Source organism: Sinocyclocheilus anshuiensis, unplaced genomic scaffold (genome assembly GCF_001515605.1).
Source record: "Sinocyclocheilus anshuiensis isolate Anshui unplaced genomic scaffold, SAMN03320099.WGS_v1.1 scaffold1003, whole genome shotgun sequence".
NCBI lineage: Eukaryota > Metazoa > Chordata > Actinopteri > Cypriniformes > Cyprinidae > Sinocyclocheilus > Sinocyclocheilus anshuiensis.
The window spans coordinates 1,563,714-1,588,518 of NW_015542495.1; the positions used below are offsets into that span (position 1 = coordinate 1,563,714).

Consider the following 24,805-nt stretch of genomic DNA (forward strand, 5'->3'; position numbering starts at 1 on the left):
CAATTACTCATGTTCTTCAATACGCCTTACCGTGAAGGATCGATTGGCAAACATTGTTGAAAACCCCCTAAAGTTTTGAAGCATGTGTTTGAACAGACTGATGGATAAAGAAATAAACGAATGTTGAAAAAATAGGTATTAAGGCTCCTGAAAGTATCAGTGCTTTAAGAATAGGAGTGGTAGTTTCTCACAATTCAACGCAAGATGATATTCTGATTTTGCATGTAGTAGCTACTTGCTTTTCACGATCCAGTTTATGAATTAACGATGAACAGGTGATATTATTTCAGTTCATGATAAATATTTTTCACATAGTAGGCTAAAGTTTTGAAGCATGTGTTTGAACAGATTGATGGATAAAGAAATAAACGAATGTTGAAAAAATAGGTATTAAGGCTCCTGAAAGTATCAGTGCTTTAAGAATAGTTTTTCTGTAGTGTCTTTCAGGAGTGGTAGTTTCTCACAATTCAACGCAAGATGATATTCTGATTTTGCATGTAGTAGCTACTTGCTTTTCACGATCCAGTTTATGAATTAACGATGAACAGGTGATATTATTTCAGTTCATGATAAATATTTTTCACATAGTAGGCTAATATGTGAAAGGGCTGCGAATGCCATTTCACCAAATCCTACATGTTTGACCTATTTGTTGAGTAGGTGCGTTTCTTTCAGGTTTAGGTCAGACCTGCACCTAGAGCTCCACAGGGGTACGAGCGAGTAACTAGCGTGACGTAGACTCTGACGGGCACGTGTAGCTTTTGGTTGATGGGCTTCCAATCGGCAGAACGCAACAGGCCTCAAAACGCAGGACTGAATGAATAGTAACAGCATGTCCAAAGTGTCTCTGGGGCATAGGCCAAAAATTAGAACAGCAGCATCGTTTAAAACCATGACGTTAAAGGACGCAATGTGCACAAACTCTGAACGTGTGATCTTTTTATACAGATGTATGTATATATATTTATTTATATGTATGTATTTATATATATAAAACAGCTTTATTTATAGTGATTTACAATTGAACCTACACATCCCCTGTAGAAGAAATACACAGTACTTAAGCCGAAGGAGCCGCTTGGCGTGAAAGACAGAAAGAGCGAGAGCACGTCGGCACCTGTGGCGAACACCCGGCGCAGAGCAGCCTCGACCCTGTCCTCCGCGGGCTTCTGTTGTTCTCTTGGCAGTGTGACTCGTCGGAATTGTTTGTTCAGGCCAACTTTAAGGTACGACTCTGAAAGAAGTGAAACAGAAGAGAAGATCAGATGATGTTGCGGTTCGTGTGTGTATATGAAACAGGTAAGGCTTGTAATTTGAAGTGAAAACTTGTAGGTTTAGTAGAAGGTAAGATGTGTCAGCTGTTTGATTAGCTGAGACAGTAAACTTTTTGCTTGTGTTTTGCTTGTTAGAATGTTGCATTGTATTTAGCCTGTCTTGCTTTGCTATCACAAGGCAACATGTCAAGGCATACCAAAATGTGCTTTTGCAAGTGACGGGTGTAAAAGTGTCCCGTCATTGCTTAGAGCACAACTGTTTATGTTGCTTGATAGCACTCGCAGTGGCCATCTATGGAGATGGATTGTCAGGCTAGCTCTGTGAATGAGCCGTTGTGACATGCATACATGTATAATTGTGTGTAAGTGTGGATTTGTGCTGTAGTTAGGGTGGGAATGAAGGGTTCATCGGGACTGCATTAGCTGCGTTTACATGGACCCTAATAATTCGATCGTAATAGGAGCACAATCAGAATAAAAAAAGTCACATGTAACCACGTCAATCGGATTGAATTGGCCAGATCCGATTCAGATTTCGATCGGATTGTAAGGGGTGGTTTATTCCTTTTGTAATCCGAGTGAGAGGACATGTAAAGACTTGATCGGATTGAAATCTGAAACTGGAAAGTACTGCGCATGTGTAGTGACGTAAAAATAGCGTAATGAGGTATGACACGCAGAACAAGCTGTTCTTCCACGTGAATAAAGTGTCATAAATGAGTGTCTAGTCATTCAAAAATTCTGCTTTCACTCAGCGTCTGTGAAGAGGAGCAGCACGTCCCACCAGTCCTTGTTTAAGACACGGAAAGGGTAACTTTGACTGCTTTCTAAAGTAAGCAGCACAGCACAACAGTTCATGTGCTAGTTGTTGCATAATTAGGAACCGAAGTAAATAAAAATTAAGTGTGCTTTTTAAAAAATTATGCGACAACAGCGGGAAACTCTGTGTATTCATGCAGTGTGCGCATGTCAAAAGATTAAATCCAATCAGAAGGTTGTGACATAAATGAGCATATCATCCCGATCACTTGATGAAGCGTTCATGTAAACACTACGTTTGGATTTGTCAATCAGAATGAATACATTCCGATGGAAGCAAAAAGTGTCCAAAAAACGTAGCTATTGTTTCAGTGCACCTGTTTAGAAGAACAGCAGTGGCGGTTCGTGTGTGAAATATGGTGATACACAACCATATTGTTTTTTCCCAATTGCAGTTGTGTAACTGCTTTTTCCCAAAAGTTGTATTGTGGTTAGGCAAAATTGGACCGTAGTGATTGTTCCCATTCTGAATTATTAGATAGCTTGGTTTGATGGGTTTTTTCATCCTTGATTCAAAAGAGCAGCTCCAGGGTTTGTTTTCATATAATTCATGTATTGTTGGAGCAAACCTAACTCTCTTAATATGGAAGTGCCTGTGTAAGCTGGGGTTTAAAAGTATTGTAGTTGGTATGTTTGTAACGTATGTGTAAAGCTGTCTAGATGACTTGTAGCAGCGCGAGCAGTGTTGTATGTGGATGAAGTTGTAGCTACATGTAATGGCTGATCATTTTAGTGTGAATAGTGTAAATGTATTTGATTGAGGGAGGGACTTTAGTTCACTTAAGTGTTGTTTATTGAAAGAATTGCTTTGTTTTCAAGATGATACAGCAGAGGAGAGGTGCAGCGAACATACTAAGGCTGAAAACGAGTTTAGCACAGGTGTGAGACTCACAGCTTATAGTATTGATGTTCTCTCAGCAAGAGTAGGTCCTCACAGTGGAGCTGTCCAGACGCTGTACCGCCGATGGTCCAACTGCATGGAAATAAAGATATGCAGTGAGTAAATCTTTTGGGAGTCATTTGTCTGTATATCCATCCATGTGTTAAAGTGGCTGTGGAGTTTTGTTAATGCAGTGTGTTGAGTGATATGTGTTTTTCAGATGTCTAAATCAGATGTTCAAAATGGAACTATGTACTGTATGTATATTCCTCTAATTCAAGTGGACGTAAGAGGTGGGCAATAGTGTGATTTGTTAGGGTGTTGTAGGTCTTTTTTTGAGAGAAATTGAAGACAGACCCCTTGGAAGTGATCAGTCACTCTATTATGGCCTAGCTCCCTGGTTGCCTCTGTGTGTCTGTCTGTCCCTGTGTGTGAGTGAGGGATATGACATGCTTGCAAGTAGTTTGGGGGGTCAGTAGCTGTAGAAAAGGCTGTTTATGCCATGTAGGATGAATTTGAGACAAATGCTTTGATTTGTGTAATGAGGTATTTATTGTATTGGCGTTTCTTTGAAATGATCAATATTCAATCCCTATGACTGAAAGGAATTATATATACGATTGTGGAGAAGGTGAATCCCTCCAATTATGTGGGAGGGATTCACCTTCTCCACAATCGTATATATAATTCCTTTCTTAATGTGTTTTGTATCATGGGGTCACCAGAAACCAGTACAGAACAATGTGCAAAACAATGAGACTGTTAGTAAGTGGTTAATATCCAAACACAGAATAGAGGAAGATCCAGCAACACTGGGGAAAGGGAAACATGAATAAAACACTGCTCATCCGTGTACATGAGATACATACTGAGCTCACAATGATGAACATACTGTTTCACTGAACAGTGTGGCAAGAGTAGTATTAGTGAAGCAGTCGGTCACATGAGGCCAGATTGGTTGTCGGTAAAGAGGAGGCAGTTGCGTAGGGTTTTAATTGGTAATGAGGAGAAGTTGTGCAGAGTCATGTGAATCTGCTGGTGAGGTGTCAGCTGCGGATGGCAGAGAAGGAGCTATGTAAGCAGTCAGTTTGCCTGGAGCGGCAGCCATCATGCGGCAGCTGTCGTGTCCATCCCTGGTCATGCAAAGACCGGCTCGAATCTAACTGCGCGACACCAACAGACGCGGCGCGCTACGCTCTTGTTTTCCTTCCCTCAGCTTGCTTTCCTTTCACAGCTACTAACACCTCAACGAAGTAGCCACATCAAGCCATGGACTCCTCTTGTTCTCCTGCAAGCTCCTTCATGCCAACACCTTTCAAGGTACTCACACACAACTTTGCTACTACTACTGCTAAATGGTGGCTGGCTTACACAGCACAACTCGCACAACAGCTCAACCAAACCACTTTCTGCTAATTACCATTTACACTATTTAGCAAAACCCAGCCAACCACTAACTAGCTTACACCTGCAATACTGCTTACTAACTTCTGTTCCAGATCCTGGAAGCTTGCACAGAAGCTGACCCCTGGAGTTCCTCAGGGATCTGAGCAGAGTCCCCTCCACGCCAGGGATTTCAATCAAGCCACATTTAGTCTCAAAAATGCTGCCTCCAAAACAAATCTATTACATGCTTCAAGTGTCTCTGATTTCTGATGTCCAGGCCAGCTAGACAATGCCCAGCCCACATTTCTAAGCAGCTTTCTCACAGCACCATCTCAACAACTACTACTGCCCATTCATCCACGCTTCAGCACCACCAAAACTCTGTCTGTCATTTGACAGACCAATCACCGGTCTCTCACTTCCCTAAGATAGAAAAATAATACATCAATCAAGAAACAACCACATCTAATATATATAGCACTGCCACTCCTCCCTAAATCATTCCCACTAAACCTGCTCCATGCTACTGCAAGAACACAAATATGGTGACGTACCTGTAGGATTTCTATCATGAACAGACAGGGATATGCATATGCCATTGAATCAACCATCATGAGGTCTAAACTAATCACCCCATCACATGACGTGATTATTCTGGGTCGACTGCCCGTCAACCCTTGTCGTCATCTCCGCCTCAGAAGAATCGGAAGAGTGATGAAAAACTAATCCAATCAGGAGACAACAGAGATCTTTTGTATCAAGGACTAAAGAGTTCTTTCACAACATATAGTTGAGAGATACCTCGTGATCGCTTATGCATGGAACCATTATATATGCACAGGAAATGGCTAATTTAATCATAGCCTCCCGGTTTGCATGCGCACACAGGATCTTTACAGCGTGACACCACATGACCCATTGAACATCTGCTTCCTGCCCTTCTGAAACCCAACTGACCCGCATTCTTTTCTACTCAGCAAACCACCGCGTGACTTTTATGGACCATAGGACTTTCTCTACCTTCCAGAAAAACGCGCATTTCTCCTGTCACAGACAAAGAAACATAGAACTTACACAGACAATTTAAAAGACAATCATTTAAAAGTATAAAAGAGAAATATACTCCCAAATAATATGCTTTCTGTTTGATTGGAACCTATGATATTTTAATCTTTGCCTTATAACTTTTCCTTTTAGTACATTATTAATGTGTATGCAAACTACCCGATATTTGAGCTTGAACGAAAGCTTGTTTTATTTCCAGAACGTTGAAATGAGTGAAAAGCTGTTATTTTGAACGGTGTGTGTTGTACGACACTTTATAGAGGACTTATGCAGCTGGATCAAAAACCCAATGTCCGAACTGATCTTTGCCTTTTCGCCTTTGTGTTAAATCGCGCTCCAAGTTGCGCGCACACGCTGCACCATCAAGCGATCGGGTCATCCAGAACTCAAACACTTCAGTTGAAACTTCGTGACTGCCAGAGATCTTCAAAAGCCTAAAGTCTTGCAAACTCGCACTCTTTAAGAAGAACTGCCAAAGCCTCTGCATCACCTGGAAACCCCCTGCTGAAATCGGCGCTGAACTAATTAAGCAGTAAACATAAGCTAAGTCTCTGCTTTGTGATTCTCTCAGGTTGCAATTTAAAGAACTCGTAGAAAACGAGTGTTAGAACTTTGGGAACTTCCTCAGAACTCCGTTAAAATCCTCATCCTTTCAACTGTACGTGTGTGTGTATGTGTGTGTGTGTTTGTGTGTGTTTTCATTAGTTTAGTTTAATGTAAGCTAGAATAGCCAATAAACTGTTGTTTCATTATAAGAGTTATTGTCTTGTGTCGTGAATTTTTGAAGTTAAACCCTGCCCAGATCTTAGTTACCTCACGTCACTTCCTGTTTGTTGCTGCCGTGTGTTTTGAGTTTGAGCTTGTGTCGTGAATTTTAAAGTTAAACTCTGCCCAGATCCTTAGTTATCTAGCTCGTAGCTTATAAATTATCACAAACATGTATTAGCCTTTGGCCAGGGATAGTACAAATATTCAAATTGGTAAGATATACTGATGTTAGAGTCTCGCTGACCGAACGTTGATAAAGTGTAAACTATCAATTTTGGAATCAGTTCAATCAGGTTGATTTTGAATCTTAAGATTCGATTCCCCCCTCCTGAGCTAAAATAAGAGCTAAAATAAGAGTTAAATTTCCCTAATTCTTACATACCATACTCCCATTATCAGAGAATCAAGGTTACTTTACTTACATAACCTCAACTACTTCAAACATCCATCACGTGGGACATAGCCAACTCCCAGACCGCACATACACTGTCACAGGCATGTCAACCAACTCATGTACAGTATATGTTACACCAGAAAAACCAAACTGTTCCCACAAAAACAAATACTGCACTACCATAACAAATACCTTAACAACACAATAACAGCTCTGTAACATCCATTCCATACCAATCCAGTCACACAAAAAATGCCTCTACTAGAGTGAGCCTTCAGCCCCATGCTGTTATAACCTAATACTTGCACTACCACTTGGTCAGGTTATGATGTCAAACACTTCACCCATATGCAATTACTCACTCATTACTCCTTCTTAGTACTGACACAACACACAGGGTGCAAACTATGAAGCCTGTCCTCCTCCAACAGAAAAAAACAGCACTAATTCCAAGTCAATGACTTTACACAGTTAGTCCCAAGTAATACACAAGTTGATGTTCACTAACCTCCTTCCCAATAGAGGCATTCTCCAGCAAACAAAAATAAAACACTGCTTTTAATCAATACTACATATAGGGTCAAATACCAAGACCACACACATACTCCACCAGAGAACAGGCAGTTTCTTAACCCTGTTCAGGTGCCACGCACCTTTTAGAAACCTGCACCCAATTGGGTGTTCACCTGTAATATTTACCACCACAACACAGAGAAATTCCAGCAAGATATATCTTCACAGGATAAATGCCTCTGACCTCATCTCGCGCACAAAATATCTACAAAATACAAAATCAACAACAAACAATGAAAAAACAACAACAACAACAATTCCGTCACACACACCAAGTTGACGCAGTGGTTATCTGGCAGTGGTTCTTAATACTGAACAGTATTAAGAACCACTGCTTTAGAACATTGATTTTGAAACTTGTGAATCCATTAGAATCGTTATAAGACAGAATCGCGATTCATATATGAATAGAGTTTTTCGTGCACAGCATGGCAACAACTCTTCCTCTTCTCTAAAGCAGCGCAGCATGGCCTCACCCCCTTCTTTGCATGTTCCCAGTGGCAGGGTTTGTGATGTCACAAACCCGGGAAGTAACTCCTTGCATTCCCTACAAGCCATTTTTGTAGGCATTAAACTGCCATAATTTTAAAAGACGATATCTCCGTTTGCATTGAACTTTCAGCGTCGTAACTGCAGATATTGTTTATGCTCAAACAGCAACATTACACACTGAGCACGTTTACATGCACGTTCTTGAGCCGATTATGCTTAAGCCGAAAACGCACTTGGTTATGTAAACGCGGTAAACCATTTTCTTTTATCGGAGTAGGGTCATAAACGGCGTAAGCATAAACCGGTCGCAACAGGTAGTTTTTTGCCTCTTACTCCGATTTCGCACAACATGTAAAAGCAATAACCCGCTTTCTGTCAGCTTATTGAAGTGCGCATGTGTGATACGTGACAGGAACGCATCGTTAGTGCAGATTTAAGCGCATCTAGACCGAGCAAACATCTTGCAGTAAAGAAAGAAGGAAATATATCACAAAAGCAGACTTTTTCATGACTCAGAAAATGATAAAAATGTGTTCTCATCTCGTGCAGCAAGTAGAAGTGGTTCAGTCACAATGCTGCATTTATAACTGCATGAGAGGATAATATACGAGCTGTAAGTTTCCCGACATGTTGCAAGTTGATATGTTGCAAGCTTAATTTAACATCACAACTGACAAATGTATGGAATACTCGGGAGTCAGATACGCAAATGATTATATTTTGACGTCACTACAGGGAAATAACCTGATTTATTAATGAAGTCATGTAAACGCAGCTTACTTGCGTTGTCAGGTTACTGATGTGCATGTAAACTGGGAAAACTGGTTATTTTAATAAGCTGATATTTGTGAGTTATCAGCTTACTGGTGTGCATGTAAACGTGCTCACTAACATTAAAAAAGTGAAATCGCAATCAACCACCCCTTTAAATCTTGCCATGTGAATTCCTGTCCCTGCTTTACTGTTTTGATAATCTACTGTATTTAACCACCACATCTCTCGAGTCTGATGTCTGCAAAAGGCCAGAATGCTAATTGCTTGGCGCAAGGCCGCTCCAAATCTCTCTTTGCATCCACCTGCTGGTTATATCTGACAGTTAAGAAAGGACGGGACACACTGAGACCACTCAAGGGGGTACGAGTACACTGCACTGTAGGGACGGGGTCGGGAATGCCACACGGTTGGAGGCTCTGTCGTGTCTGACCTTGAAACCAGTCCAAATACATGTCGTCAGGACTGTCGTCCATCGCCTCATACAGGACTACCCAGCAGCAGTCCAGAAGAAAAAAACAACAGAAACACAGTCAACCCAGTGTGTCTGTGTGTACAGTATATATCTGTTACTTCTGTCTGACCCTCTTGTGGTGAAGTCTGTTTGTAACCAGCTATGTTTGGAATGGTGTCACACCGTGCTACTCGTACAATGTTTCACTTTTGAAAAGAAAATCTGTATAAAAATTCCATACTGTATTTGCCTAAATATTAATTTATGGGATAGTTCACCCAGTCTTCAATGTACAAAAGAGACATTTCAGAGCACAGTATATGCTCTTTTCTTATAGTGGATCATCTACTCCACTTTTTTGTTTTTTCCAAATCAGTATACAGATTCTCATATTGTTTAAATAAATATCTAGTTAGCAGTAAGCGCAATGCCACTATCCCATCCCAAACATAGCTTGTGTCTCACACTGCTTTAAAACTCTTTGGACAGTGTTTGTGAATATCCGCTCTGAACGGTACTGTGTGCGTCTCACCCTCTGGTGGCAGTCTGCGTGAGTGTGCGGAGGTGGCAGTGAGGCGAAAGCCTGCGGGCAGGGTCTCTGCTGAGCCCGGCATCATGCTGATCCCGTGGATGTCCCGTCGAGGAAACTGCCTCCTCCACGACGGTCCTCGGAAGTCTTTCTCGTCGCACTATGGATGGTCCAGATGCAGATTTTGTCCAAAGTGCTTTTTTACATTACATTGTCTTATTGCTGCAATTAATTACATAACACTACATACATGGCTTTAGCTTTGCTGTTTGATGCTAGTTTTATATAAAAAAAGCTTTCCCCTTAAATTATTTTTTTTTTTTTTTACAATTTCATTTTTGGTTATATCATTTTTTTTTCTACATTTTTAACTTGGTTTAAAAAATGTTTATATATTTTTATATAAAATTTTTTTCATATATTTTTATATGCATTCTGACCAAAAATCCATTCAATGACTAGGCATTACTAAACAGTCACAAAAAGAAAAAGACAAAACACTGGCTGTTCATGCTAATAACAAATAGGAAAGAAATGTATAATGTATTTCATTATACTAACGATCATCAAAAACAGGTTTCTAATTAAATAATATCTAAATGACCTTGAAACTTGTGTTACACTTAAAGGTTACACTTTTACAGTTACAGAACACTAAATAACCACCCAACAGCCAAGGTTAAGGGCCTAATTCTCACATTAACTTTTGCCTCAAACTCCTAATTTGCTGCTTTTTAATAGTTAGTAAGGTAGTTGTTAAGTTTAGGTATTGGGTAGAATTAGCGATGTAGAATATGGTCATGCTTTATAAGTTCTAATAAACAGCCAATATGTTAATAATAGTCATGCTAATAAACAACTATAGTTAAAGGGATATTTCACCCAAAAATTAAAATGTGATGTTTATCTGCTTACCCCCAGGGCATCCAAGATGTAGGTGACTTTGTTTCTTCAGTAGAACACAAACGAAGATTTTTAACTCAAACCGTTGCAGTGTGTCAGTCTTATAATGGAGGTGAATGGGAATCACGGCTTTGAGAGTAAAAAAAAAAAAGATACACAAACAAAACCAAATTAAACCCTGCGGCTCGTGACGATACATTGATGTGTAAAGACACATTTACTGCAAAGTCCGAACTGTCCTGAGCGCGTTCGCGTCTTCTTTTTCAGCCGGCACATGACGCATCTTCTTCTTCTTCTTGCTTTACGGCGGATCGCAGACTTATAAGTGCATTACCAGAAGAAGAAGACACGTCGTGTGCCGGCTGAAGAAGAAGACACGAACACGCTCAAGATGCGCTCAGGACAGTTCGGACATTGCAATAAATCAGAGGTAAAAAAACGATATAAATGCTGTTCAGTTTCTTGCACAAACCGATCGTTTCGTGTCTTTACACATCAATGTATCGTCACGAGCCGCAGGGTTTAATTTGGTTTTGTTTGTGTTTTTTTTTTTACTCTCAAACCCGTGATTCCCATTCACCTCCATTATAAGACTGACAGACTGCAACGGTTTGAGTTAAAAATCTTCGTTTATGTTCTACTGAAGAAACAAAGTCACCTACATCTTGGATGCCCTGGGGGTAAGCAGATAAACATAACATTTTCATTTTTGGGTGAACTATTCCTTTAATAGTGAGAATTGGTCCCTTTACTAAAGTGTTGGCGCCATGGGTCGTGGAAGTTTGTATGGGAGGTATTAACAAAAATATTTGTTCACAATCACTCATTTTTTTAAATTCTGTTTCCTTCATGACACTGGCTACAGTATGTAGGCAGTGCGAGTCATTAAACATTTGGAATGAAACCACTGTCGACTGTTCAATTCTATACAAAATGTAAGAAACTAGTGATTCACCTCATCTAATCGTCTCTCCGTTCCCAGCGCCAGCAGATTGTTGTACTCTCTTTCCAGAATTTGTCTAGCCTGTAGAAAGAAATTCATTAATTCAGCATTGGTACCAATGTTCCAAGTAACTGTAAAGTCCTTTTCACACTGAATGTGAAAATTTGGCACGAATGTTTGGCGCAATGACGCTTTTGAATCGAAACAATATTCTTATAGGGCGATCATTCGCAGCACGAAAAAGCAAGGATTTTTTTTTTCATCCTGTGTGGCGATATTTTCCCGTCACTCCGCGACGAAACGGGCCGCTCAATTAGATTTGAACCAAGATCACGTGCCCGGAGCAGCTGCTGTTGCACAAAAGGGTGAGAGTGGTGGCGCTGTTTCGAAAACCACCGTAAACAAACACCGAAGAAGAGTATTCTGAGAGAGAAGAGGATGCCGAGTTGTTGTTATCATTGGTATCTGAGAACAGATTTATTCTCACATTCTCACCACTTTATAAAGAATATAATTTCTGTATAAAGTCATTGTTATAAGTCAGAGTGCATTCGCTCAAGATCTGCCAATAATGGGATAATATCTCCTGCCATTACATATGAAAAAAAAGAGAAACATTTTTCTATACATGAAATATGGAAGTAAATAGACATGAGATTATGACTATATATTTTCTGTATGTTTTATGCAGCTCATTATATTTTTTTATAACTGTAAAGGATGTTTATGACAAATGATAAGCTGGTGTCACGTTCAATCCATTATAAAACATACAAATAGTGCATGTCTGCCTATTATAAAATAAAAATCCACTTTAGAACTCGGAAGTTATTACAACCACTCGATGATGGGTTAAAGTGGGTTTTAAGCAAAAAACAATCACATACATTTTCAAATGTAGCTTGATGCTAATTGTACCTCTATTTATATTTTAAGATGTATTCTTGTAGGAATTATAGATTGTTTGTGTTTCTGGTGCAGAACCAAACTTTATCTTAATTTAATGATGTATATATTGAGCAGCAGAGCATATACGAAATACATATCTGAGGAAAAATGCATTGCTGGTCGGCGCCAGCTAGCATGCAGGCGTGAATTAGCAGAAGGCGATCAATCGTTTCGTGCTCGGTGTGAAAGCACCATTCGTTGGCGATTCGCCTCACTTTTTCGCATCGCGCTCAGTGTGAAACGACCTTAACTGTAAAGAGTGTGTGTGTGTGTCTATGGATGGATGGACGGGTACCTGAGTGTTTTGGTTGGGGATCTGCAGCAGCAGGGCCAGGCTGCTGTAGTCAAAGTTGTCATCGAGCGCTATGAGCGCCCCGTGCACGCCGCTCTCTAACAGGATGTTGGCGTAGTCACGGAGGCCGATGCTCTGGATCCAGCGAATCACGCGCTCGTTAGTCCACACCAGCACGTCTGCGTAAAAATACACGCAAAAGTCATAATGTGTGTTTACGTTGGTTGGATTGTCACAGCCCTAGGAGTGTTTCCAAGCAGTTTCTGCCTACCTCTTATCTCGTGCTGGCTGCTCTCTCTGCGTCTCTCCAGCTCCTTCCTGTCGTAGTTGAGCTTCTTCAGGCACATGATGCCATACTGCAGACTGGTTCTGTTGCAAATTTGAATAAGCGTCAATTAATACATTCAAATGATACATTCATATTACAATCAAGGCAAGTTAGGTCACGTTAGCGCTAATTTAATTAATCAAATCAAAATAATTTATAGCAATACTTGGAGACCAGTGTGGTTTCACTGACCTGTGAAAGCTGTCCACCATTTTTAAATGCACTCGGAGGTCCTTCTTGGTGAGGTGGTCCAGCATGCGTGCGTCCACCAAACACTCCATGAAGTAGCTGCGGTACTGAGGTAGACCTAGACTGGGCAGCCACTCGTTCCCGATCCACTCGTGGTTCATGTCCCCGTATGCCAGTGTCTAAATGATACGTGCAAAAACAGTAATACTGTGAAACATTACTGCTGTTTAAAATAGCTGTTTGCTATTTTAATATATTAAATATATTTTTAAACCAAATTATTTTCTGGGATGGCAAAGCTGAATTTTCAGGAGCCATTAATCCTGAAACCCACACCACCTACTTCAATGTCACACCATCTTTCAAATATCATGCTAATTTTGTGCTCATTTATTATTATTGCGGCATAATCCATCCATCCATTGATACAGTTAGTAAGTCATTCTGTCACTCTAGTGTTAGTTCACCCAAAAATGAAAATTCTGTCATTAATTACTCACCCTCATCTCGTTTCAAACCCGTAAGACCTTTGTTCTTCTTCAGAACACAAATTAAGATATTTTTTATGAAATCCGAGAGCTTTCTGACCCTGCATAGACAGCAATGCAACTGACATGTTCAAGGCTTAGAAACCTAGTAAGGACATCCATGTGACATCAGAGGTTCAACATTCATTTTTTGAAATTACGAGAATAATTTTTTGTGCGCAAAGAAAACAAAAAGAATGACTTTACTGAATTTTGTTTTCTTTGCACACAAAATATTATTCTCATAGCTTCATAAAATTAATGTTGAACCACTGATGTCACATGGACTATTTTTAACGATGTCCTTACTACCTTTCTGGACCTTAAATGTGGTAGTTTTCATTGCTGTCTATGCAGGGTCAGAAAACACTCGGATTTCAGCAAAAAAGTCTTAATTTGTGTTCTGAAGATGAACAAAGGTCTTACGGGTTTGGAATTAATGAGGTGAGTAATTAATGACAGAATTTTCATTTTTGGGTGAAGTGTATGTTATAGCTATGCTTTTTAAAAATCCATTGCAAATGCGTTTGTTAATTTGTGTTTTCTGTTAGAGATGAGTAATGTAGCACTGTGTGGATTTTACACTCTCACCTGTGACCAGCTCCCCTCCTCTGACGCCGATTTCTGCAGAAGCACAAGAAAGTGAGTGTATCTGTGTTGTGTCTTGAAAATGTTGCGCTATATGTACATCTGTTAACTTTTCAAACCACGTACGTTGCACATGATCACGTGATTGTACATGCATCCGTATAAATGTTATTAAATGTGTAACGCAGCTCACACAGTGGATGAAAAAATCTAAGAAACTAGTGCTTGATTCCTCTAATCATCTGCATGCAAACACAATACATTACACACAAACTACATCACATACATGACATGCGGTCATCTTCAGTGTGCATGTGACACATTGTGAGCGTTTCCGTTCCACGCTCGTGTTCCTAGTGATCGTGAAGCTGACGAGGGTGAACGGTGATGATTGTATGAGGCTGTGATGAGGCTCAATGGAGAATAACGAGGCTACTTTTATTCTCTTTTGACTGATTGCATTTGATTTGAATGTGAGAATGTTACATCCATTCGGCCTTGCTTTTTTCAGAGCTGTTGGGAACCAATGGATGTAACAGAAGCACATATGAGTTGATTATTGAAGCTCAAATATATTCAGACATGAATTGATGTAATCTTCCTCTGCCTAGTTAGGGACCAGAGCTCACAGTCGACATGAAACCGCATTCATGACTCATTTTACTTCTGTAAATTCATATTTGAGGAGGCTTTTGGACAGTCAATAACAATAACTGCTGTATCCACCGGCTGATAATGGAAAATCGTTTCAGAACAGATGCAGCTTGAATTGTGCACAGTAACATCAGGATCGTGTCCTAATAAAGTAAATGAGGGGTGATTTTGATTTCATGTCGACTTTCCTGCTCTATCCTGATTCTGTGAAAGCAAAAAGGGTCAGTAAACAAAGGATTATGTGAAAAAAAACAACCCTAGTTTGGTTAGAGTTAAAAAGAATGAAGTGACTGACCGTTTTGGAGGGGGCGGCAAGGGTCTCCATTTCCTCGTGGGTTACCCACACATTACCCGACGGCTATGTGGGCGGCCCCAGAGATGAATCCGACAGGAAGGGCAAGCAGTGTTAAAGAAGAAGAGCAGCAGCACTGTAAGCCAATAGTGTTACAGCATCACAGTCAGATCATTAGCAAGGCCCGCCCACAGAGTCAAAGGCCTGAGACAAACACGCATACAGAGAGCACAAGCACACTGAATGCACATCAGGGGAGATGAAAGTTGCGTCCCAAATGACTCACTTATACACCATGTACTTATGCACTATGTACTCAACTGTGTAGTGTATGAAATTTGTAAGGTTATTTTGTCATTTAACTTTAGCGTCTGATAGCCCCTCCCCTCTGCTACAAAATTAAAGCTGAAACAGTTGACTGTAAAATTTCCAACATTATACACTTTGTTTTTTGGTTAATTAAGTTAACACGTGGTTATTTAAATTGCACATTCTCTTTTTGGAATTTTCAGTGTGAATGCAATACTCGCACTATTTGCACTACAAAACAGCACAGAATAGCGCACAAGTACATAAATTGGGACGCACCTAAAACGTCGTTCTGACTGACGGAACAGGAACTGCTGCTGAAGACGACACAACTGCTTTGAAAGTGCAAAATGAGCTGTGTACACACTGCATTTTTTTTTTTGTCGCTGCCTTTATGTGTAAAAAAAAAAAGTGAGCTCAAATGTTTTCAATTTTTTTTATCTTAGAACAAAATTAATCTTTTACAATACAATTATGAAATCTGTCTCAGATGGCCAGGTGTGGACAAAATTGTCCAGTGTGCACCACACTTTGTGTAGTTAGTAGTTTATCAGGAGCTGCTTTGAGAAGGAGTGCATAAAAATAACTTTCAGAAAGAAAAACATCAAATACACAAGCTGCAGTTTGACCGCTGGGATGTGCTGTGAATGCGTCATTACACGATACCATGCCAGATCAGCTGTCGAGTTTCCAGTTTCTCCGATTGATGCAAAACACTATTACCATGACAACGGAACAAAATAAAGCTGTGGATGGGTTGAAAATAGCTGATGATGATGATTGGTTTAGTGGCTATGGTGACTGACATTGATAGTTAACCGATGCGTCCCAGTATTTGCCAAACAATGCAAGACTCCTAATGATGAAACCAATGGGCGGTTTTGTTTTTGTAAATTATAAATGTATGTTAATGTATGTTACTGAAAACCAAGTGTGTTTTGTGTGTGTGTGTGTGTGTGCACTCACGGTTCTAGACGTAGGGGGAGCCGAAGGGCTGGTGAGCGAGACCATCTCCTGGATGGCCAAGCGCAGTTTGAGGCGGTGCAGAGGATTGCTGATGCCGATCTCTCTCTGGATCTCGGTGTCCGACAGGGCTGACATGATAGCGCCACTTTTTACGTTGGCACGACAAGCTGCGACGTACCATGCTGGCATCCCTAGCCACAGCTTTGAACACACACATTGTAGCATGATTAAACATGTATATAAAAAATTAAAGTACAACTCTAGAACATCTACTATTATGCAGTATCTTCCAAGCTTCACCACTAGATGGCGCCATTGCTTTACATCTAATGATAAACGTGAACAGATCCGTTCTGACCGCAAGCAAACAAACCCGAATACTGGCAAAATCTCCACAATCTTCACATTCACTGATGTACATTCAATTTTTAAAACCAGAAGCTGAAAATATTCATACAATTTCAATAAACTGCTAATTAAAAAGAAAACTACTGTATGTTAACACTGTATCTTGGCAAACTCGTATCAGTTACTGTCTCGAAAAACATTGCAGCCATGTTACTACAACTAAACACTTCAATTGCATCATTCTAGGAGACACTGATCGCAGTATGCAATATGTAACTGTTGTGCTGTTGATTCGATACAGCTCAGGTCTTTATTTAGCTGCCATTAAAGATCCCCGGAGCTAGCTTAACCGCACAATAAAGTATCTGTGCTATTATATGGAACAAACACAGAAATAATTCACAGGATCCCACCCTAGGCCGCCTTTAATCACACATTTCCTCAGCGTCATTATGGTGCATGATCTCCCATATTATACTAATACAAGGACGTAATAACAACTATAACTGGGGACTGTGAGGCTTCTAGAAATTTGTAATATATAATGGTATATTTAAGGTTGGAATACACTACAGCATCTGAACTGATTTTAAAACACTAGACATCATTACTTGCTGACTTTGTAAATGGTTACAGAGAAAACTGGCCATTATACACAAAATTACTAATCTCAAAATGATCTCACATACTACCAGACTTTCCATCTCACACCACAACTCCCCCAAACTGTAAATTGGGGCAAAAGCCACATAGTGTATTTCAGCCTTTAGTAACTGAATACACAAGAGCTGGCTGTCAAATCTACCTAGAAGGCATCAAATTACCACAGCTGGGTAGTAACTGATGTTACTACATGTAATCTGGAATTAAGTACTTGTAATTACATTACATTTTAAGTGCATGTTACTTTTTATTGACACGATTACATATTATTCACACAAGAGTAATAAATTATTCATAATTTAGTGATTCTCCCTAATTACTAATTTCTTTCTAAAATAGCCTACTGCTTATATACATTCAGAAAGTCGTCCAGTTTGGTGGATATTCACAAAAAGACCAGTCATTAGTCAGTATAAGATGTGTTTCAACACTGCATCAGCTACTGATGAATACATTCATTTACATTATCATTCAGTGGGTTATTTAACCATGTATACTATATCTTGGGAAAGCTTTTGTCTTTCAAACACATTAAAATGCACAAATTCACCCAGATCAAATAAAAGAGTTCAAGCAGGTAAGTTTCATTTTAATTTTTAATATTTAGATCTTGTGTGTCCTATACATTGATTTATTTGTGGCGGCCGCCACAATATCAAAACTGACCGCCACAAATAGATTTTCCAAAAGGCTTTGACTTCATTTACTGTTATTAGAGTAGTTAATCGTTAGCATAAGCGCGCCTAACGCTAATATAATGAGCATTAGAATGAAGTTTCTTTATTAACTATTTAATGCTCCTATAACTTCTATTAGGGAAAAAAATGATAAGGACATGATGATATTTACTATTTTTACACACCAGAGGCTTTTAAATGAATTGTGAATCTAAAATATGCATGTTAGATAATGTACAAATGGTTAAAACTGTTTGTTTCATATCAGTCAGAAAAGCAGTTCTGGGCTTTTTTTTTTTTTTTTATATATGTATATATATATATATATATATAAATATGTATGCGTGTGTGTGTGTGTAATGCAAGGATTCCCGAACTATTTTGCCCTCTGAACCTCTTTCACCTAATATATTTACTTGAAGTACCCCTGAGATTTTAAAATAAATATTATTATTATTTTAATTGTTATTTTAAAATGATTTGATTAACGAGTTAGGTCAAAAGTAATCAATGTGTAATGTAATGGATTACATCACTAACTAAAACTTTTGTCATGTAAATCAGTAACGGATTACAATAAGTAATCTACCCAGCACTTCTAACCAATACCTGCCTTTTAGAAAATGGATGTAATTGGACGTCATTACTCGCATAGTGTTCATTAGCCAAGTTGATATGTTCTGAGTGTCTTGCCCACTTTTCACATATATCTTGCATATATAAGATTTATATATATAAAAAAAAATATTTTCATTGCAAAAAAATGAGTACTGCCCACCTCCAACCAGGCGACAACTGTAGGACCGTCCCACTGAGCAAAAGGTAACCCTTTTCTTCTGGCTTCTTCCAACAACTCGTGCCTAGAAAGAGCAGGTGACAGAGACAGAGAGGAAGACAGATTAGGAGAAAGACAGAACCAGTTTGAGATAATCAACTGAACAGAGAGAGAGGGAAAGGGGCATGTAGAGAGAGAAAGTGAGATGCTTTATCGGTCTCTGCCAGGTTTCCTGTCCTTTAATGGCCACTATCTGTTTATCAGAGCAACATGGAACACTAAATGCACAAGTTTCTTCTTAAAAGTTTCTTTCGTACCCACTACTATTCTGTAATTAGCATGTAGCGTGACGAATGCTACCTTTTAATGTAATTTCTGTACATAAGTAACACAAGCCAATATAATGCTCTGTTTGAGTTCACATCACTCCATAATTTAATTTAAGGTCTGCCTCATCTCTTAAACGCAGAGGCTTTCTGGTAAAGAATCAAAGACGAGGTTTTCAGTGGGATGAAATGAAGGAAAGAAACTAATGGTGTCGGTCACGCTGGGACGCCAGCGAACTGAAAGTTCCAGTTTTTCAGATAAACATATCGTGACATTTCCTTGCTGCGTCCTGATCCTCGTCTATAAAACCGAGAGCTTTAGAAAACTGGAATACTGTGACTTATCGAGGGAAAACAGAAATGCCTTTTCTTTTGAACCCTAGTCCGTGTTTGTCTTGATAAATATTTGCGCTTTAAGACAAGGCTGCTATCATAAACTCTCATCAGACATTCACGCGGACGCTTTCTACGCAGATCTCCGCTGGGAAATATGTCTAGCTTTCCTCAAGGTTGCCTCTTGTCGTTTACCAACTTTACAGGGACTGAAGGGCTTGTAACATAGAGTGTGTCTTTAGAAATGTTTCAATATATCTCTCCTGCTAACGTCTGAATGTCAGAGAGCACTTGTTCCCAAGGTTCTGACAAATTCAAGCCAGTGTAATTCAGAGATATTTTGAGGTAACGGCTTTACCGTTGAACTGTGATGTAATTCTGAGGGCACCTTGCTATAGAACAAGCACAGGTGAGTATTTTATGGTGTGTGGAAATTGCGGTGGACTTTAAGGCAGAGAGTTCCATGTTGCTCTGAGGGTGTTCCTCCCTCAGAGAGCAGCTTCGTAATCCAACCACATGTTTGGGGTGTACGGTAAGGCCACTTGAAGAGTCGAGTGCAGTACTGACACGTGCTGTAGTGAATGATATGGTTCTGTCTGCACAAATCAAATCTCAAAACCGCTTACGTGACCACTGATATCTCTTTTGCACCAAAGTGGTGCCGGTGATGGTGCCAGATCCGGTTCTATGCGGAAGGTGGATTGTTTTTATTCGAGTCGACGGAAATTACTTTTTTTACTATGTAACCTGTAAGCCGTAAATTCGAATAAGCCATCTTATTCCTAGTTTTGGAAACATATGTTAGCATTCCATTAAAAAAAATTTTTTTTCATGTAGCTTAGTTGAACAACTGAAGCTGGTGGTTACGATAAACCCGTGGAGCTGTTCGTCATCCATTTCGTCAATGCTGGTATGAGATAAATCCTGGAACATAAAGGTGCATGAAAGGCACTTTTACTAACATGTTTCGATCCTTTTTGAAATATTGGCATGCCAAAGCAAAATGCGACATTGTAAAAAGTTATTTTCGGAACAACAACAAAAAAAAAACATTTCAAGTAAACAAGCACTTTTTCCATGATGTTCTATTTTAGTATCTGAAAGAAAATGTGGTTTGTCAGGACGCCTCTTGCCTGAATAAGCTGTTAATAAAAGCTAATAAAATGGACCACACTTTATGCTGACGGTTAAAGTCAGAAGTAACGACGGATCTTTTTTTTCCACATTGTCACATGCATCCAAGTGAAACTGAGAGTTGTTTCAGTCCACTGGATCTGAATGAGAACTAGCAGTCAATTGTAAGGGTTTTTTTTTTTACATACTTAGGTAAATGGCATAATTTAACATATGCACAGATGAATCAGTCACAATAAGAACAGTAACATGCATTTAGAAAATAAATTGGGTTAACTATTATTTCATGCCGACTTTAAAGTCTGTCTACGCGAGACTAGTTGTTCCCGGTTTAAACCGGCAGGTTTAATGGGTCTAATTTTCCAGAACCACCTTTTCTTTGATGGAAAAACCGGATTGAGCACCGCCACCGTGTCAAAGGGGAACTGTCCTGTCGCCGTGAACTTTCATGTCTGTGTGCTGTAAAGGCAATAAGGCCTTCGTGGTGATGGTGGTTATGATGTATCTCTCCTCATCTTTACGTGTTGAACTGCATATGTTCAGGTCGAATGTAATGCGTATGAGTGACTTCTTCTGAACATACTGTAGCTGGGGAGGGAGAGAAACAGTTATGAGAGAAAACAAAATGAAAAGAAAAAGAGAGCAGGGAAGAAGTCAATGAGTTCACAGTCCATAACCAGAGACGAGACCTGGTTATTGAATACGGCACATGATGCACACACGCACGCACGGACACGCGCACGCACACGTACACGAGAGGAGAAAGGCCTCGGCATGGCAGATCGAGAACAGGTTGTTATAAAGGCACACATTCTCTCTCCAGGCAGAGATGCATCCTCTATAGAACTGCAGAGGGGGAGAATCACATTTACAGTCAAATGAAAAAGAAAGGCAGAGGTGGGGGTCTCTGGATGGACAGAAAGGAAATGCGTTGGACCCCCCTGAAGATAGACACACACTTTAGGAGCATGACGACAGACACGGACAGAGCGTCGACAGTGGAAAATGCAGCAAGTCTCGGCAACACAAACTAAACTTACCCGCTGATACAGAGTCAGATGAGGAGAAAAAGAGATAGAGAGAGAAAAGAAAAATAGAGAAAGCGATGGGAGACAAAATTAAATGCTTGTTATTGAGCATACTGTATGTAGACTTTAGAAAAAACACCTCGGCTCAGAGACGTGCATTACTGTTGGGAATCGTTGTATTTTTGCACTTAGATATTGACTTGTTGGTCACAATTGAACAGATCTACTTGTCTTTAAAAGTTATTTTTTATCATACAGCATGCAGAAAGTGTGACAGTGCAATGGAAACAGTGAAGAGCCGCCTTTGTGTGGCGCCGCAATGGATGAGACCAACACGAATCAAATTACATAAAACGGTCACATTCAAACATTAGCGTTAAGGCAAAGAAATGTGATATTCGGCAAGCATCGCATGACATGCTGTAAACACAACCAAGTATGCAACAAAGTCACAAGCCTGCTATGAAAGGCACATTCTCATGTTTCTCAACACATTTGGTTATACATTCTACAAATGGCAATCGTACATTGATTGTATTTTAAGTAGTACACCGTGTGGCATATAGATAACAGGCTCTATTATTATCGCAAACAGGTATGTAAATGGGTCTTGTATAGTTAACCCTCATGTGGTGTTCGGGTCCTTTTTGCCCCGAAAATACTAGTTAATGTTATCGCATTGGACTGAAATTTTGTGACTTTGTTCACAAAGGGTATAACTACTACTAAGTCACACTTGTGGTGTTCCCGGTCAAAAATGACCCGGCCTCAAAAAATTGCTTATAAATCACTCATTATGCTATATTATCACCAAAGATTGGATTCAATCTTTTTGTCAACTTCTTTTCTTTCATTTAGGACTGGTTTTGTATTTATATTTGCTTCTGATTAATCGTAGGCCTCATTTATCTGAGAGTAGGCACCTCATTTTTTGAGTGAAAAAAGCATTATTTATGAATAATTTTCACAATAAGTGTGATAGGGTTCTGAACACAACACAAGGGTTAAACAAATAGAGTATAAACTGTATTGACACTGAAAATGCTTTCTTTTTCAGATTAGCTAACATAAGGCCCGAAACATAATCTATGCAAACACGTAAATGTGAACGCCAATTAGCTGTGCAAGCTTTAACCAGGTTTCCATCCACGGATCTATTTTTGCGGGAAAAAGATTTAGCATGTTGAAATGTTTATAGGGTCATTCCGTGTCAAATCAACCAAATTTAAAAAAATTCCCCAGCTCAAATTTTTGATTTTGCTAATATTTTTTCTGAAGAAAGACAGACATGTATAGTGAAGAAAGCCAAAATATTAAATGTCAATTGTGACCAACATTTGGTTTTCAACCACTAAAAATGGGTAATATTCAACAATCGGAAAATTGAACCTCTTTGAGATCCTCATATCTCTTGGACTGAACGATGTAGGGCTTTGAAAATTAAGATTCCAAAATAAAAGTTTATTAAGAAACAGAATCTAAAATCATATTGCAATATCTTTAATACTTCTTGAGTTATAGGCATGCAAACTTTGGAAAAAGAATACTTATGGCACTCAGACAGGTATGTTCAATGCAGTTGTTTGGACAGAAGGAAACAAGATACATTTCTAGTTTCAAGATTATTTGTTCTTCAGACATTCCTCTCAAAGGAAAGTTTGTTAAGACCCAATATCTAAAAGGGCATTAAGATACCTTTAATACTTCTTGAGATACAGGCATGCAAACTTTAGAGAAAAAACTTGAAAAGTGCCGTTTCCCCATTTTTGAATGGTTGCCATTGGCACATAATGCAACAAAGATTGCTAAAGTCAACAGAATTTACTAGTAGACCTACCAATCTCTTTGTAAAAATAACATTATGATGCTGCCATCTTTCTGAAGTCATTTTTAACCCCCTGTAATTTGCCTCTGAATCTCAGGTGAAAATGGCCATTTTGACCCCCCTCTACAAAATAGTGGATTGCTCAGTAAATATTCATCCATGACATTTAATATTTTGGCTTTCATCACTATACATGTCTGTCTTTCTTCAGAAAAAATATTAGCAAAATCAAAATTTTGAGCCAGGGACCTCTGGTTGAGTTGACACGGAATGACCCTATAGATATTGATGATGGAAATGCTAATAATGCTATGGATTACCACAAACTTCAAATATAGCAAAAATAGTTTGGAAATACTTTTGTTGTTGGTTGTTTATTCTTTCAGGTCATCTACTGTCATGGCCAAACAATCTTCACAAGTTCATTAAAGCTAGCTACTTAAAATAACTTAAATAAATAAATATATTGTATAACTATCTATCTTGTGTACTGAGGCTTGGTATTTTAAAAGTGACAAAAACTCACTCTAAATCTGTACAACAGGACTACGCAAAGCTCTTTCTTACTTTCGTAGAGTATGTTTTTTGGCCTAAGGCACTACAATGCATCCAGATGGGCCATATGTTCAAATATTATTTTTTAAAGAGAGGTGTGTGAAACATAACATCACAGTATTTGTGTTGTTTGTTATGTTGTGTCAGTTGTGTTATGTTAGTAATATTTAGTTCTTTCAAGATTTGGGCCCAGGAATGAATTACCTTCATAAAAGGTTGTGTTGGATGTATAATTTGAATTTGTCAGAGAGCGGTTTATAAAATACTTACTTCTTTTTAAGCCTGCGATCTTTCTCCGCCTGTGTTCCCAGCTTTCCCACCGCAATATCCTGACCTAGAAGCTCAGGATCGGATACATTCCCTACTGATGGAGAAGATCCATTAACCAATCATTTGATAAAGTTAGTAATTATATTTACATTCGACTCCAGGTCAGTGTTTTAATCAGATTAAATCAATATTGAAAAGGACCACGTTTTCTGATATACATGTATACAAAACCTAACTCTTAATAGCTCATATGTCTCTATGTCTCACCTTGTCCTGGTCCCATAATCTCTTTCCCCAGCTGCCCCAGTCTGGCCTTCTCTTTCTTCCCAAACAGACGTCCGATGGAGGATTTGATGCCCTTCTTCTTTGGCTGTTTATGGAGGGAGTCTTGACTGCTGGCTACACTGCTCAGAGCACTGGCCTCAGTCTCTAATGCAGCCGTCAGGCTGGAGACAGACAAACAGATTAACAGCGGGAAAGTTGGGTCATGTTTGCATGCAGGATGTGTCTGGCTGCTGTCTTTTTGC

The 24,805-nt window shown here is 39.3% G+C and overlaps 1 protein-coding gene and 1 long non-coding RNA gene across 5 annotated transcripts in view; one reads left to right on the plus strand and one right to left on the minus strand.

Moving 5' to 3' along the window:
• Nucleotides 1–325: 325 nt before the first annotated feature.
• LOC107694182 (liprin-alpha-2-like) overlaps nt 326–24,805 on the minus strand; it is a 188,530-nt gene continuing 164,050 nt past the window's right edge. Inside the window, exons 19-33 of one of the 4 annotated variants that reach the window (XM_016493811.1) lie at nt 24,546–24,724; nt 24,279–24,372; nt 21,641–21,643; nt 18,811–18,892; nt 16,345–16,545; nt 15,073–15,135; nt 14,127–14,159; nt 13,012–13,187; nt 12,763–12,860; nt 12,495–12,670; nt 11,264–11,332; nt 9,409–9,565; nt 8,856–8,912; nt 2,986–3,066; nt 326–1,234 (exon numbers count right to left, since the gene is read on the minus strand). In XM_016493811.1, the coding sequence (XP_016349297.1) occupies nt 3,008–3,066; nt 8,856–8,912; nt 9,409–9,565; nt 11,264–11,332; nt 12,495–12,670; nt 12,763–12,860; nt 13,012–13,187; nt 14,127–14,159; nt 15,073–15,135; nt 16,345–16,545; nt 18,811–18,892; nt 21,641–21,643; nt 24,279–24,372; nt 24,546–24,724 (1,447 nt within the window). In that variant the 3' untranslated portion in view covers nt 326–1,234; nt 2,986–3,007. Of the gene's footprint in view, nt 1,235–2,985; nt 3,067–8,555; nt 8,913–9,408; nt 9,566–11,263; nt 11,333–12,494; nt 12,671–12,762; nt 12,861–13,011; nt 13,188–14,126; nt 14,160–15,072; nt 15,136–16,344; nt 16,546–18,810; nt 18,893–21,640; nt 21,644–24,278; nt 24,373–24,545; nt 24,725–24,805 lie in introns of those variants that run through there. The other 3 variants (XM_016493812.1, XM_016493810.1, XM_016493813.1) reach the window with 3 other exon arrangements.
• On the plus strand, nt 9,534–24,641 carry LOC107694184 (uncharacterized). Its single transcript, XR_001634827.1, has 4 exons — nt 9,534–9,598; nt 14,089–14,177; nt 24,320–24,409; nt 24,577–24,641. It is a non-coding gene; the product is annotated as an uncharacterized LOC107694184 (long non-coding RNA).